This window comes from Ambystoma mexicanum, chromosome 4q, assembly GCF_040938575.1.
Source record: "Ambystoma mexicanum isolate Mex_15411 chromosome 4q, UKY_AmexF1_1, whole genome shotgun sequence".
Lineage (NCBI taxonomy): Eukaryota > Metazoa > Chordata > Amphibia > Caudata > Ambystomatidae > Ambystoma > Ambystoma mexicanum.
In genome coordinates, this window is record NC_090928.1 from 540,182,972 (window position 1) to 540,196,182 (window position 13,211).

At 45.2% G+C, this 13,211-nt stretch overlaps 1 protein-coding gene across 6 annotated transcripts in view; it reads right to left on the bottom strand.

The window, feature by feature from the left end:
* REPS1 (RALBP1 associated Eps domain containing 1) overlaps window positions 1–13,211 on the bottom strand; it is a 2,155,944-nt gene that overhangs the window by 438,185 nt on the left and 1,704,548 nt on the right. For all 6 annotated transcript variants that reach the window (XM_069608106.1, XM_069608108.1, XM_069608105.1 and 3 more), the window contains one exon: window positions 1,317–1,381. In XM_069608106.1, coding sequence (XP_069464207.1) covers window positions 1,317–1,381 — 65 coding nt within the window. The remainder of the gene's footprint in view (window positions 1–1,316; window positions 1,382–13,211) is intronic.

Consider the following 13,211-nt stretch of genomic DNA (forward strand, 5'->3'; position numbering starts at 1 on the left):
TATAAGGTCACTAGCCATGGACAGCGGACACGGACTTTGGTCGTGCCCAATGTATATTTTAGAACACTACCAGACCACTAGCCTTGGCCTCCGGCTGCCGTGTCTACTATACACGTGTATCCTGCCCATTAAAACTAAGCATGATCTTTGGCTGTGCCCACTGTATATTTTGGAACACTATCAGGCCACTAGCCATTGCCAGATTTTTTACCCCCTACTTCGTTGTAGCAGTAAAAATATAAAAAAATATTTTAAAAAAGCAATAACCTTTTCCCCATAACTGCGGTTATTGGGAAAAACAGAGAAAAAGGATGTCCTGCCCTCTCAGTCACTCACCAGGTGCCCCGCTCCCTGTGCGTACAATTTTGTCGGCAAAATTGTAGCCACATTCATCGTACGAGTCAAACGTTATTAGCCATTCATCTGTCCTTATGCAAGATCACCTATTTCTTGAGCTATTCTCAATATCTTTTCTGGACATTTTTTAAATGTTACTGTAAAATGTTAAGGCCTTTGTCGCATTGTCCTATGATCTCTAGCTCCAGCAAATGCCTGGATTCCCATTTGAGTAGCTTTGAGAGGCTTTTCTGGATACATTCTGTGGGGTTGCCATGTTCCGCATTTTGGGAAGACCAGCGATCCAAATATATTTTCTTCAGAAATAATGTTCTTGTTTGTGTAAAATGGACCTTCTCATTCTGCAACTGCGATTCTTTGATCTGATGAGTCATCTTCATATGTTTCTATTCTGGCACAGTCATTTTTCTGTCTACTATACATAATTTTACATTCTTGGTATCTCTCGTTACCTGGCACTTCGACTGCTTCAATGTGCGTGTAGAACTTGTGGCTGTCGTCACGGTGTAAGGTTTGTGCATTATATTGATAAGTCATCTTGATTGTCTTATCAGACAGTGGCCACTTTTTACTAGATTGAATATATTTTAAATGTTTGTTTCGATACACAAAATAAAACGTCTGGAGAATGTGTCCACTATAAATCAAACGTATTTTTGATGTGCCACTCCAATAAGGTACCTAAAAACTTGCTTTGAATATGAATGTAGAACAAGTACAAGTAGAAGTAGTAAAATGAATATGAGCACAACATAATACCAGAGAAGCTAGCTTCAATGGTACAGATGAAAAGAAAAAAAACATTCATATCACCAGCCAACAATAAACAGACTAAAAACAAACATGCGCTAACCAGACAGCTTTAGTTTCAGTATGAAAAGATGACATACAGATGAAATTGATAGTGTAAAAATGCTATTTTCTATGTATTGTGAACACATTCTTCTAAGTTTACTTACTTGTGAGTGTGGAGGTCTTGGAGGCACAGCTGGCGGATAAGCAACAACTGCAGGTTGTTGCGACCCTGTATTAAAAAACATTTTGAATTGACCCACGGTTGCTTGTACAACTTTTCTACATATTTTAATACATACATTATAAAATGTTAACCACAGACTCATGAAAGCCAGAGACAAATTCAGATCAACATTCAATTTGTAATGAACACAGAAATGTGTCTCACAGTGAATTAAGAAAACGAGGCTGACCTACATTTGTGTTCTTACCTAGTACCTCAAGCTAACCAAATCTACATTCTCATGCAAAAATACAGCTTACCCAAGCTATTATATCTTGCAAAGCGAACATATATACTTTAATATGATACACTATCTTGACTCTTCCTCTGCTTTAATAAGTTTTGAGAAAAACAATGTTACTCTGAAAATACAAAAAAAGATGTTGCTCTTTTTGTGCTGTATGAGATATTTTCGCACACCACAAAAAAACAAGCAGTTTTTGGACTTCAATGTCTTTATTAGACAACTTAGCACGAAGGAACAATTGTATCTGAACAGACCATAGTAACGTAGTTGAAAAAGCTTGCTAGGCAGACCTGTTGATAACAGTCATCTTTTCATCATCAGTAACTCATAGGTTGAAGAAAAAAGTAAAGGTTACTTACCATGGTGACAACTATACTCATAGTCCATAGTACCCCTTGCTCTATGCTCTTCCAACTACTCATTGAGGGAATCGATTGGTGAGAATGCGGCTGTAGCCATTTTGCAGCAGAAAAATCTAGGCTTTTAATTTTAACAGGTAGCCCACTCCAGGCACAACCGGGCCCCTTTCAATCTGCCCATGTCGAACCTGACTGATATCTATTTTAGCAGGGAAGGTGGGAGGGAATATAGATTATGAGAACAGTAGTCACTATGGTGAGCAACTTACCTACTTCTATATCCAGTCCCCCTTTCTTCATACTCTTGGGAGACTACCATGCAGAAAAACTAAGAGGGACAGAGGACCTCATCTGAAGTGCAGCCTGACCAAACATTTTGTCAGCCATAGAGCTGCCCTCCAAGCACAAGTGCCTGCAGAATGCTGAGGGGAGGGGCCACGTAGTGGCTTTGAACATTTCACTGCAAGGGATTTGCCACTGGAAGGCTATGGAAGCCGCCTGGGCCCTCACCAGCAAGTCTCTAGGAGGAGAGAGGTTCTGAACTATCCAGCAAGCATTAGTAACCCTGGACGCCAATTGTCCATGGGACTCCGAGTAGTATGAAGAAGTGCATGGAAGAGCAGAAGTCTTTAGTCCTATTCACGTAAACCTTCAGATCCTGTCTTTCGTCTAGGCAACAAAGACCTTATTCCACATATGAAGAGTGGCTAGTGAATAAGGTTAGAGGTAAGAGCTCCTGATTTACACAGAACTCAGACATGACTTTGGGAAAAAAGGACAGATATGTCCCAAGGACAACTACGATAATGGTATATGGTTTCGATGCCAAAAGAAGCTGTAGCTCACCCACCCGACAGGCCGAGTTCACAGCCACCAACAATGCTGTTTTCCTCAGGATATTACTGATATTAGTAGTTGTCATGTGCTACAAAGTTTCCAAGCCGAGGCTGCAAGGATTAAGCTCAAGTACCATTTAAGAGATCACACGTCGGCACTGGAGGGCACAATCTAAGAAGATCCTCAAAGTGTCTTGACCAGAGGGTTCAACAAGGCAAAGGGAATGTCACTAGAGCTCTTGTACACACCAAAAGCTGGCATGTACCCTACGCATCACCTCCTGCTAATTCCGTTGTAAAGCAGAGGACAGAATCCAGCCTGTAGGACAGGAGATTAAGAGGTCAAGCCACACATCAATGGCAGAAGGAAACACCACACTTAGCCTTGTCATAACCAAGGAGGATTGAGGAGGAGTAGATCCTTTATTCTCTCCTCTGTGGTAAAACACCTGACCCTTTCCATATCCCATTGGAAACCAACAAATGTCAAGCTGCGCACAGCCGTCAAGGACAGTTCTCTGGAGCTGACTGAGGGCACCAGTTGGAAAAGAAGTTTGTAAAGTTGCTACTCCCTCCAGACTGACAGTCAACACCAAAAATTCATCCATGTATGGGTAAATGTCCCCACTGTCATCAGTCACATGCTGAATTCAAACTGAAGGCTAGCACGCATTATTGGAATTGTCTGCAATCTCTCCCCACCCACCCCTCCCCGTGGGACAATTGCAGAAACCTTCAATGGGGCTCCCACATTGGAATGTGGAGGTATTCTGAAAATCCATTGGGCAGAGCCAGCCATTCAGACAGTGGGACGACCGGATCTGCGCCTGTATGATCATCTTGAACCTATCTAGGGAGAGTGTGTATGAAGTGGGAGGTATCTAGGATTGTAGGCAGGCCTGTGTTTGGATAAACCAGCTGGCAAAGAAGTCAGTCTCGAGCTGGGAAGGCAGAATTTCCTTCACTGCTCTCAGGTCCAACAACATTTGTATCTACTGAAGAAGTTATAGTGGCCTCGACTGCCAGAGCGGTAGGGTGAGAGTGGGGGGGTAAGGTAAGGAAGGGGGAAGCCAACCGCCCCCCTCCCCTCTTCTCCAGCAAAAGGACTGCGGGACCCAGCAGTCGATGGGGTTTACACTCCAAGACGCCTGATGAAGAGAGAGACTGCCCCACACAGTGGAGTGACATGTGAGAGCAGTGCTTTGTTCTTTGATGCAGACAGGGTGACATACTGGTGTTTTACTCGAAAAATATTAGTAGAAATATTTATTGACTGCACACATATTACCATACAAAGACTAGTTTCAAGGCGCTGAACGTACTATTTTATTTATTTATTGTGCATTTGTAAGGCATTTATACATCAAGAAATTGCGTTTCAAAGCGCCTACAGGGCAAGGGGAGGGAACAAGAGAACAAAAAGACAAATAGAATAACAATGATGAACAAAGACAGGCGGTCCTTCTAGGCCTTGTGAACATGCGGAATGTGCAGAGAGAGAGAAGGGGTAGGGGAAGGTGGGGAAGGGCTAGAGGTTCCACAGAGGGGGAAGTGCCAGAAAGTCAGTTACAAGGCAACAGGTAGGTGCTTGGCAGATATCACTTAGTGGCAGGTGGTCACCTGCCAGTACAATAAGTGGAGGCCTGTGAGACAGCACAGGCCAATGGGTGCCCAAAGACAAGTGCAGGGGGAGGGCGGTGGCTTAGGCGATTGGACGGAAGGCCAGGACCCAGAAGGACACAAGGGCCCAGGCCACCAATCTCAGCGACTGTGGGGTTTAGTACGTGAGGGAGAGGGAGGAGAAGAGGAAAGTCTTGAGAAGCTTGCAGAATTTGAGGAGATCTAGCTCAAGACAGAGAAGAAGGGGGAGAATGTCCCAGAGGAGAGAGCCAGATGAAGAAAGGTATTGGTTACCCGCTCACTACTTAGAGAAGCGCTTGGCATGCAGAGAATTGGAGCGGGAAGATTGGAGAGATCTGGAGGGAGAGTATTTGGTGAGACCAAGTTGTAGATGGCGTGGTCCCCGGCCCCAAAAAGCCTTATAGATGATGCAGAGGGATTTGAATTTGATCCTTGCAGAAACCGGGAGCCAATGGAAAGATTTTAGGACTGGAGAGGGCAGAAAGAGGAAGAGGGTAGATTAAGGAAGAGGCTGCTGCAGTAGTGCAGCCTAGAGAGTACCAGAGCTCTAGAGACATGAGCGTCTGGGCAAAGTGAGGAAAGGGAGGATACCTCTGAGGCGATGGAGTTGGAAATGCACCTTATTGGCAAGGTCCAGGATGTGAGGATGGAAAGAGGAGTTGAAGATGACTCCAAGGTTTCTGGCTTCAAAGGAAGGAGAGGGGGAAGAGCCCATAGAGGGTGGCCAGAGTGAAGGGAGGAAAGAAGGAGCAGAGATATATTTGATAGACCAATAGAAAATAAAATACATGAAACAGAATAGATAAAATAATAGATGGCAGAAGCCTTGTACCCTCTACTTTAAGGTACTTAAAAAGAGCACAAATGCTTTTTCAGTTGACATTTAAAATGCTGTAGCGCAAATTTATTTCCATTGGACATTGGCAAGTTATTCCACAGATGACAACCCAATGTTTGCACGCCCACACCCTAGGATCCTATGATGTTTTAAGGAACTTGCCAACCACCAGCAGATCTTTGGACATACACCTGGAAAGTCTACTGGGCACATTATTCTGAGCCATGCTTTTAAGTACTCAAGCACTAAGCGGTTTGTTATATTCCAAATGTGCGCAAGTACCCACTCCTGAATCATTGCTTTAATTGCTAACAAACCTAAATCTTGCTGTGCAGGAGAACAATGGCCGCTTTTAAATGCCTAACTACACCGCTTGTAACTTGCAGATGGATTTATTTGGCATGCCCAGGCAAAGAGACATACAATAATAAAGTATTGAAAAGTAGGACTGCTTGAACTAAGCTCTTCAAATGGCACACATCAAGTATATGCTTACATTGACTGATACTGTAGACATGGTGCAGAATTTTCACTTGCCACAAGCTAGTGATATTTGACTCTTGGTGAGTAAGATGTGTAAGTATTTTATTGAGGTAGCAAGTGACATTTTCATAGCTGGCTAGTTGCTTGGAACTTTAATGTTTGACCCCTGCTGTAGAGAGGGAGATGGGTGTTATTTTACTACTGCATCTACTTGTGGACCAAATGAGAGCTGGTTATTAAACCCCCAGGTCCTTGAACACCTCCATGGGTATGGGCAAATCCCCAGACTAGAAGGCGATGAGAATGGAAGAAAAGGTTTAGTAGGTGTAAGGAACTCATGGTGGCACCAGTAAAGACAGGCACAAGTGATCACAGTTCAAGGGTGTTTATTGAACTTTCCAATGGGTGAGATAAACGCCTGATCTAAACCTAAATCTAAGATGGGAGCAAGCAAAGACCATCAAATAATAATAAACCAGTCCTAGGGGCGTCTGGTCAAACAAAAAGGGCCTATACTAAAAAACGTTTTGCCAATTCCGTGGCATAATGTTCACCAGAAAAGAAAGAAGTGTTCACAAAATGATAGGTTAGGATGGTATGGCTGGGTCTCCCTTCCCCACGTTTGAAGCAAGGGACAAGGTGCCACTCTGGAGCACAGCATACACCTTGGCCTCGTCAGCACGAGGTTCACAGTTCAGTTCAACGATATCAAAAACCTTTTTAGGCCAAGTCTCTTTCCTGCAAAGGTCTCTTGCCTCAGAAGGACTGTGGTGCTTCACAATGACAAACATACAAAAGGTTTCTTCGGTGCTCTTGTACCTTGGGCGATTGTTCTTCGCCCCTGGGATCTCCCTCTGTCGGGCTCGGATTCTTCTTGTACAAATGGGCCTCCCTCTGTCGGGTTCACCACGACCCCCTTCATGTATACAGTTTATGTATTCCTAACACGGTTCATGTATAGCTCAGTTTTATCAGAAAGCAGGGTTTCCTTCTCTTTAGCTTTCTTTCGGCATCCTTCTGTCGTGTTCACACTTGCCAATTATCACAGTTCACAATCGTTTGATAAAACAGGGTTCCCTTCCCCTAGCTTTCCTCTGGCAACGGGTCAGAGACTTTCGATTGCATAAGGGATTTGGTGTAACCCTCATACGACCACTCTGATCCCTCATGCCACCCTTTCCCAGGGCCTTCTGGTTACTGTAGTTTTCAAACAAAACAGGTCCTGGTCAGAGCTTGTATACAGTGTTTATATTGAATCTTTTATATAGAATGCCCATATAGCGAATTTTTTACATTGAAAACCTTTATAGTGAATGTATTTAGGGCAGGGTAAAGGGTTAAATATTTTTGGGAACTGGTCGGGATGGGTTTTTAGTGGTTGGAAGCAGTGATTTGTGGGGGAGCCCCTCAACCCCCCCCCCAAAAAAAGTGCATTTCCTATATCATTTTTCTATATAAAAGATTTGATATATGGGCATTTGTTATAAATTACTCTGGTATAAAGACATGTAACCGTCCAAGCATTTGGAATGAGCGCCCACGTGGACCCCTCTGCACCTGGACCTCAACTGGGCTTTCTTTAAAGTTCTAACATATAAACAAGTTCTTTCTTCTTGTGTTCAAAATGTTGCTAGTCGCACCAACATTGGGGTTAACGCAGTTTTGTTTGATATCAGCTTCCTCCAACTCACCGGCTGAGCTGAACCTGTTGGCTTCTTTGTTCTCTGGAGCCAAGGATAGTACCACGGTCGTCAGCTTGCCTCTCCATCTGCGTTATCAAGGCAGGAGGCCCCCCGTGTACCAATGACCTCTGTTGCTCCGCACACCAGCTGCAACTCCCGCTCTTACGATTTCCCTTCCGGAGGCTTTGCGGATCAGAGTTAAAAAGGGAAAGGGCAATTCCCCCTTCGTCGTCCTTCCAGGTCTCACTGCTTTTCTTCTCCCTTTGCACTGTCGGGTCGGTGTAGCTGTCTCCTCGTGAGTTCGGCTAAGTGTGCTTTCGTGCTCCACCTTTTATCCCTATGGGGAAGGTAAAGGGCCGTCAGGTGTGTGTGATTGTCAATTGCCTGACCCGTATATTGGGACAAGTCAGGTAAACGGTTCTGGGGTCAGTCCATTGTCTGTTAAAGTGCAAGAAAGTCTTAGTACGGGAAAGGCGGGGGTGGTGGGGTACAGTTTCTAAATATCCTAGGAAAAAGGTGTTACAGGGAAGGGAATACTGCATCTCAAACCTCAGTGTCCCACTTCCAGTCCCCGAAGACCCCTCACCCAGGTGATCCTCCCCCACTGGTCCACCCCCAGGAACTGGATCCATTAGTGATGGCTGTGTCCTGGCCACCTGGACGACAGATCTCTGTGAGACTAGCGGGTGAGATACCTTCAGGTTTCTCACATAGGGCAACCAAGGAGCAGAAATTCAGACTTGTCTCCATTCAAGCAAAGGCAGCTATCCTGCATCCATCGCTGCATCAACCCTGAACAGTTCTCTACTATACTACCCCCATTAGAACCTTTGTAGAGGTCGATGAGTATGTGAGCGTCATCAGCATAAAACTGACATTCAGGCTCCATCTTTCTATGATCTGAACATATACATATATTTCACTGAAAAAACTTTGTTAAAGCGACAATATGGTTACAAGTAAAACCGAAAAACCACAGAAATTCACCAGTTATGCTAAGCTAAGCAACTATAACTAGCGCCACCACCGTGCACTGCTAAGATTAACATGAGTTAATCTCTTCCTCTCCCCTGCTGATCTGTCTGTTACTGCACTGGTCACCTGGCTACCCTCTGAATTCAGGTCCAGGTCCCTGCCCGCCTAGTTGTACACCTGCACTGCCCCCCTGGCAACTCCCTGCACTTGGGTCTGTATCTGCAAACCCTACAGTCGCCTTACCTGCACTTATTAGACACCTGTTGTCTGAACTTTTAACCCCTGCACTTGCCACCTGCTGGCCGCACTACTTGTTGGTTTTGATCCTGTGTCTGGCACTTGCCCTTCCTCCCCTTCCCATGGAACTTTTACCATCCCCTTCCCCCTGCACTTGCAGTATCTCAATGTCACTTGGCCTATAAGATTGTGGTCTTTGTCATCCTTCTGTTCCCCCCACTTGCCTCGTCGTCCCTTGAAACACGTGTGTATAGGCGTGTTATAAATGCCATATCATATCACCCATGACATGAAAGAGGTCAACATTTTTTCATTGAATTTCATAGGTTTTTATTAGTGCAACTTAACATAACGTCCCTTTAACAATATTTTTTCAATGAATTTCATGGAATTTTACCTGTGCATGCTAATTTCCTACAACTTAGTAATATCATACTTACCCCAATATAGCAACTTTTTTGTCCAATTTACAAAGTTTCTCCTTAAAACTCTGCCATTCCCTACCTTATAGCATAATTTTTAATACTCCTTTTTGCACATTTTCCACATTTCCTTTGTTCGCTGACGTCCGCAAACGTCTGACATCACTGACTTTCCGGACAGTGTCACGTGACCAACAGTTCGGAACTGCATTTTCAGTTCATCTAGGAACATTGAAGCTCAAAATGTACCCTTGCTCAGCTCCTATACCTATTCTTACTCATTCTCCATTAACAATCTATATAACAGCACATACTTGGAAGAATATTAGCAAAACTGGTATTTATCTTTAAAATGCCATCAGCTATTGTCATCCCTCCTCTTCAAGAGCCACTACCACCACCAGCCGGAGGACCTACACAACAAAAGAAGCGCAGTACTTCAAAAGACAAGGACGAGGACCAAGAAGATGAGGTAGAGGAAGTGCCTACCTCTAGCACCCAGAGAGAACCATGGGTGTGGCAGTTCTTTACCACTGTTTCGAATGTATCAAAGGCTAAAGCTACCAAAGTGCAATGCACTGAGAGCAACGTTGTGCTCAGTCGCGGACTACCTGGACAGTACTCCGACAGGACCGCCTCCATGGACCTTTATAACTATCTGCAGTCTCCACATTCCACTTTACAGGCCATGGATATTTAAAAGATCCACATGGCACATGCACACCATCGCAAAGGGCAGCCCTTCTACCCTTTTTAACTTTATATTTGTAACACTCCCTCAATGGCTGCTTTCAGTCACACATCCCATCCCCCAATCACTTCCAAAAACTGTGCATATAACTCTGACCATATTATGCTTCCACACACCAACTAGCACTTAATCTTCTACAAATCCTATCCCAATTTTGAAAGACTACCACATAGCCTGTGCCTGGTGGCCATGCCCACTGTAACCCCATTGTTGGTCCCTTGTGGTCATCATTAAGTGCCAGATTGTCCTGCCCATGGCCACAGGTTATACCTCATCACCAAAGGTATATCACTATTTTATGTACTTACATTATGACACTTTTCAAAAAATAAAACAGACATTTGCAAAACCATGCTTACTGTCCTTGCACTAGTTTGCTGCAAACCCGCCGATGTTTTATTTTTTGAAAAGTGTCAAAATGTACATACATAAAATAGTCATAACTGAGCTCCCACTTGACAAAATCCATTCAGACTTTGTACAATCATTCAAGGTTGGGTCTATAATCTTATAAGCCATGTAAAAATGTTGAGACCATCGCCTCCTGATTTTGCCCCCTCTTTACACAATCCCACCAAACTTTGGGAAAACATTCATATCTAGGTCTAAAATCTTTTTGTAATCTTTTGTCTAGATTAGTGAAATGGCACCACATTTATAAGCCTTTTAAATATTTGGTCGCCTCTTGGAAAAACAGCACCATTTTGCAGAACCATTCGGAGATAGGTTTAGAGTAAAATTATAAAGTTTCATGCCGTTTCATTGAGTGGCGCCAAAGTTATAAGCCATCCAAAAACTGCTTTTCACCAAACTTGTAATGCAGAAATAGGCATAGATCTCCCCAAATATCTCAGCTGTTTGTGAACATTACAGGCCTGCCCCAGACATCTGGCATGTTCGCAGACGGAGTTGAAAAAAACCCACCAGTTTTCTGTGCTTTTTAAGGCCATATCTCATCCTATCCTTATTAACCCTCAACAGAGATTGTTTCATTACTTGCAATGTTGTATATTCTTATGTTTTCAATGCGATGTTCACGGACAACAGTGGCTGTCCACAAATCCAACATGGTGGGCGTTTCCAAAAATCTGACGCGCCTCACGTTTTTCACCATCCAATCAGCCGATGCGTCCAATGTCCGCAGGCATCACGTCGCCATCTGTACCAATCCGAGGCCGGTCCACGTAGCGTAAAGGGAAGTGAGTCAGCGGACCGAACACAGATACATAGGCGTGAGCAACATTTTATTTCCATGGAGTCTATGGGAAAAGCCAAACATTTTGGGATCCCCCTATAACCTTGCCCCCCACACAAAACCCCTACATACTTTGTAGAATCAATGCGACAGGGCCATATACCTATTTTTGCAAAGTTTGGTGAGGATTTGTCCCGGGGGCGGGGGGCGAGGGTCATCTTTGTGGGGTGGACGAAGTTATAAGCCACCCAAAAGAACAAGTTACTTTCTTACCTGGTAACGTTCTTTCGATGGGATGGTCCGACGACGTATTCCATATCTATGACACGTAATCACCACAGCTGTGCTGCTTCGGAAACTTTTCTCGGCGTCTGCGTCCTGCGTCGATGACGTCGATGCGCCGTCGTCGAGGACCTCCTCCGACGTCCGACGTCATCCGATGTGATAAGTAGGACGCACGACACCCATAGCCTCAGTTGTAGTTTTTTCCCCCAGAACGTGTGACATAAGTCAACTGCCAGTCAGACACAAAGCCTTGCGGAACGTAAGCTGCAATCGCAAAAGAAATTCTGCAGCGGGGAAGGCAGGGCGGGAGCGTAATGGAATACGTCGTCGGACCATCCCATCGAAAGAACGTTACCAGGTAAGAAAGTAACTTGTTCTTCGAGGGGATTGGGTCCTCCGACGTATTCCATATCTATGACAGACTCCCAAAGCAGTACCAAAGCAAGGAGGAGGGAAAGAATTTAGAATCAAAATGTAGAATAGCCAATCAAATAGCAGAGCAAAGGACCGCCTTGCCAAAGGCCAGATCCTGTGCTCGGATGGAATCGAGGGAATAGTGACGTACAAATGTATGTACGGAAGCCCAGGTGGCTGCATCACAGATGTTGCGAATAGGAACACCCCTCTGCAGGGCAGTAGACGCAGCCATACCCCTGGTAGAATGGGCCCGCAAGCCAGCCGGTGGGTCCTTACCCGCCAAGCGGTAGCACTCCAAGATGGCCAAAATAATCCAGCGAGACAAAGTCTGTTTCGTCACAGCTTGCCCCAAACGCTTTCCAGCGTAACCAATAAAGAGTTGATCATCCACTCTGACCCGGGACATGTGTGAAACATAAAAGCTTAAAGCTCTCCTAGGATCAAGCCTATGGAGCCTCTCCTCTTCCTTACCAGGATGCGGAGGAGGATAGAATGCCGGAAGAACAACCTTCTGGGCCAAATGAAATTCCGTCACTACCTTCGGAAGAAAAGAAGGACGAACTCTAAGGACAACCCTGTCCTTGTGAAATACAGTGAAGGGAGGCTTAACTGAAAGTGCCTGTAACTCACTCACTCTGCGAGCGGAAGTAACCGCAACTAAAAACACAGTTTTCAGAGTTAACAGCCTCAAAGGGCAAGAATGTAAAGGCTCAAACGGAGCACCCATAAGAAACTTAAGAACAAGGTTCAAATCCCAACCGGGCACCAGGAAAGGTGACGGAGGGAACACATTAGTGAGCCCTTTCAGGAACTGTGAAATCAAAGGGATTTTAAAGTAAGAACACTCTTCAGACGAGCGCTTAAAGATGGACAGCGCCGCCAGGTAACCCTTAACGGTACCCACTTGCAAGCCCCTGTGGGCCAAAGAAAGTAAAAAGGACAGAACCATGGGGATGTCACATGCAAAAGGATCCACATTCTGAACTCTGCACCAGTCGCAGAACTTACACCAACGGCAACGGTACAGAGACTTTGTTGCTGGCCTTCGGGCCGAAAGCAACACCTCCATCACGTCCTCAGGGAGGTCCCAATACTTATACCTCAACCTTTCAGAAGCCAAGCGTGAAGGTTGAGGGATCTGACCTCTGGATGGAGAACCTGACCCCCCTCCCGTGAGAGCAGATCGTCTCGGTAGGGAAGACGACGTGGAGGGCAGATGGATAAGTCGAGAAGGTCCGGGTACCACGTCCTCCGAGCCCACTCCAGGGCAATGAGGATCATCCGGGAACCGAACTTCCGTAACCTCCGCAGCACTTGCGGGATGACGGGGACTGGAGGAAACGCGTACAGCAGCGGGAATGACCACTCCACCACAAACGCGTCTCCTAAGGCTCCTTTTGGAGGAAATTCCCGCGAGCAAAACCATTCGCACTTCCGGTTGACACTGGAGGCGAAGAGATCCACTTGA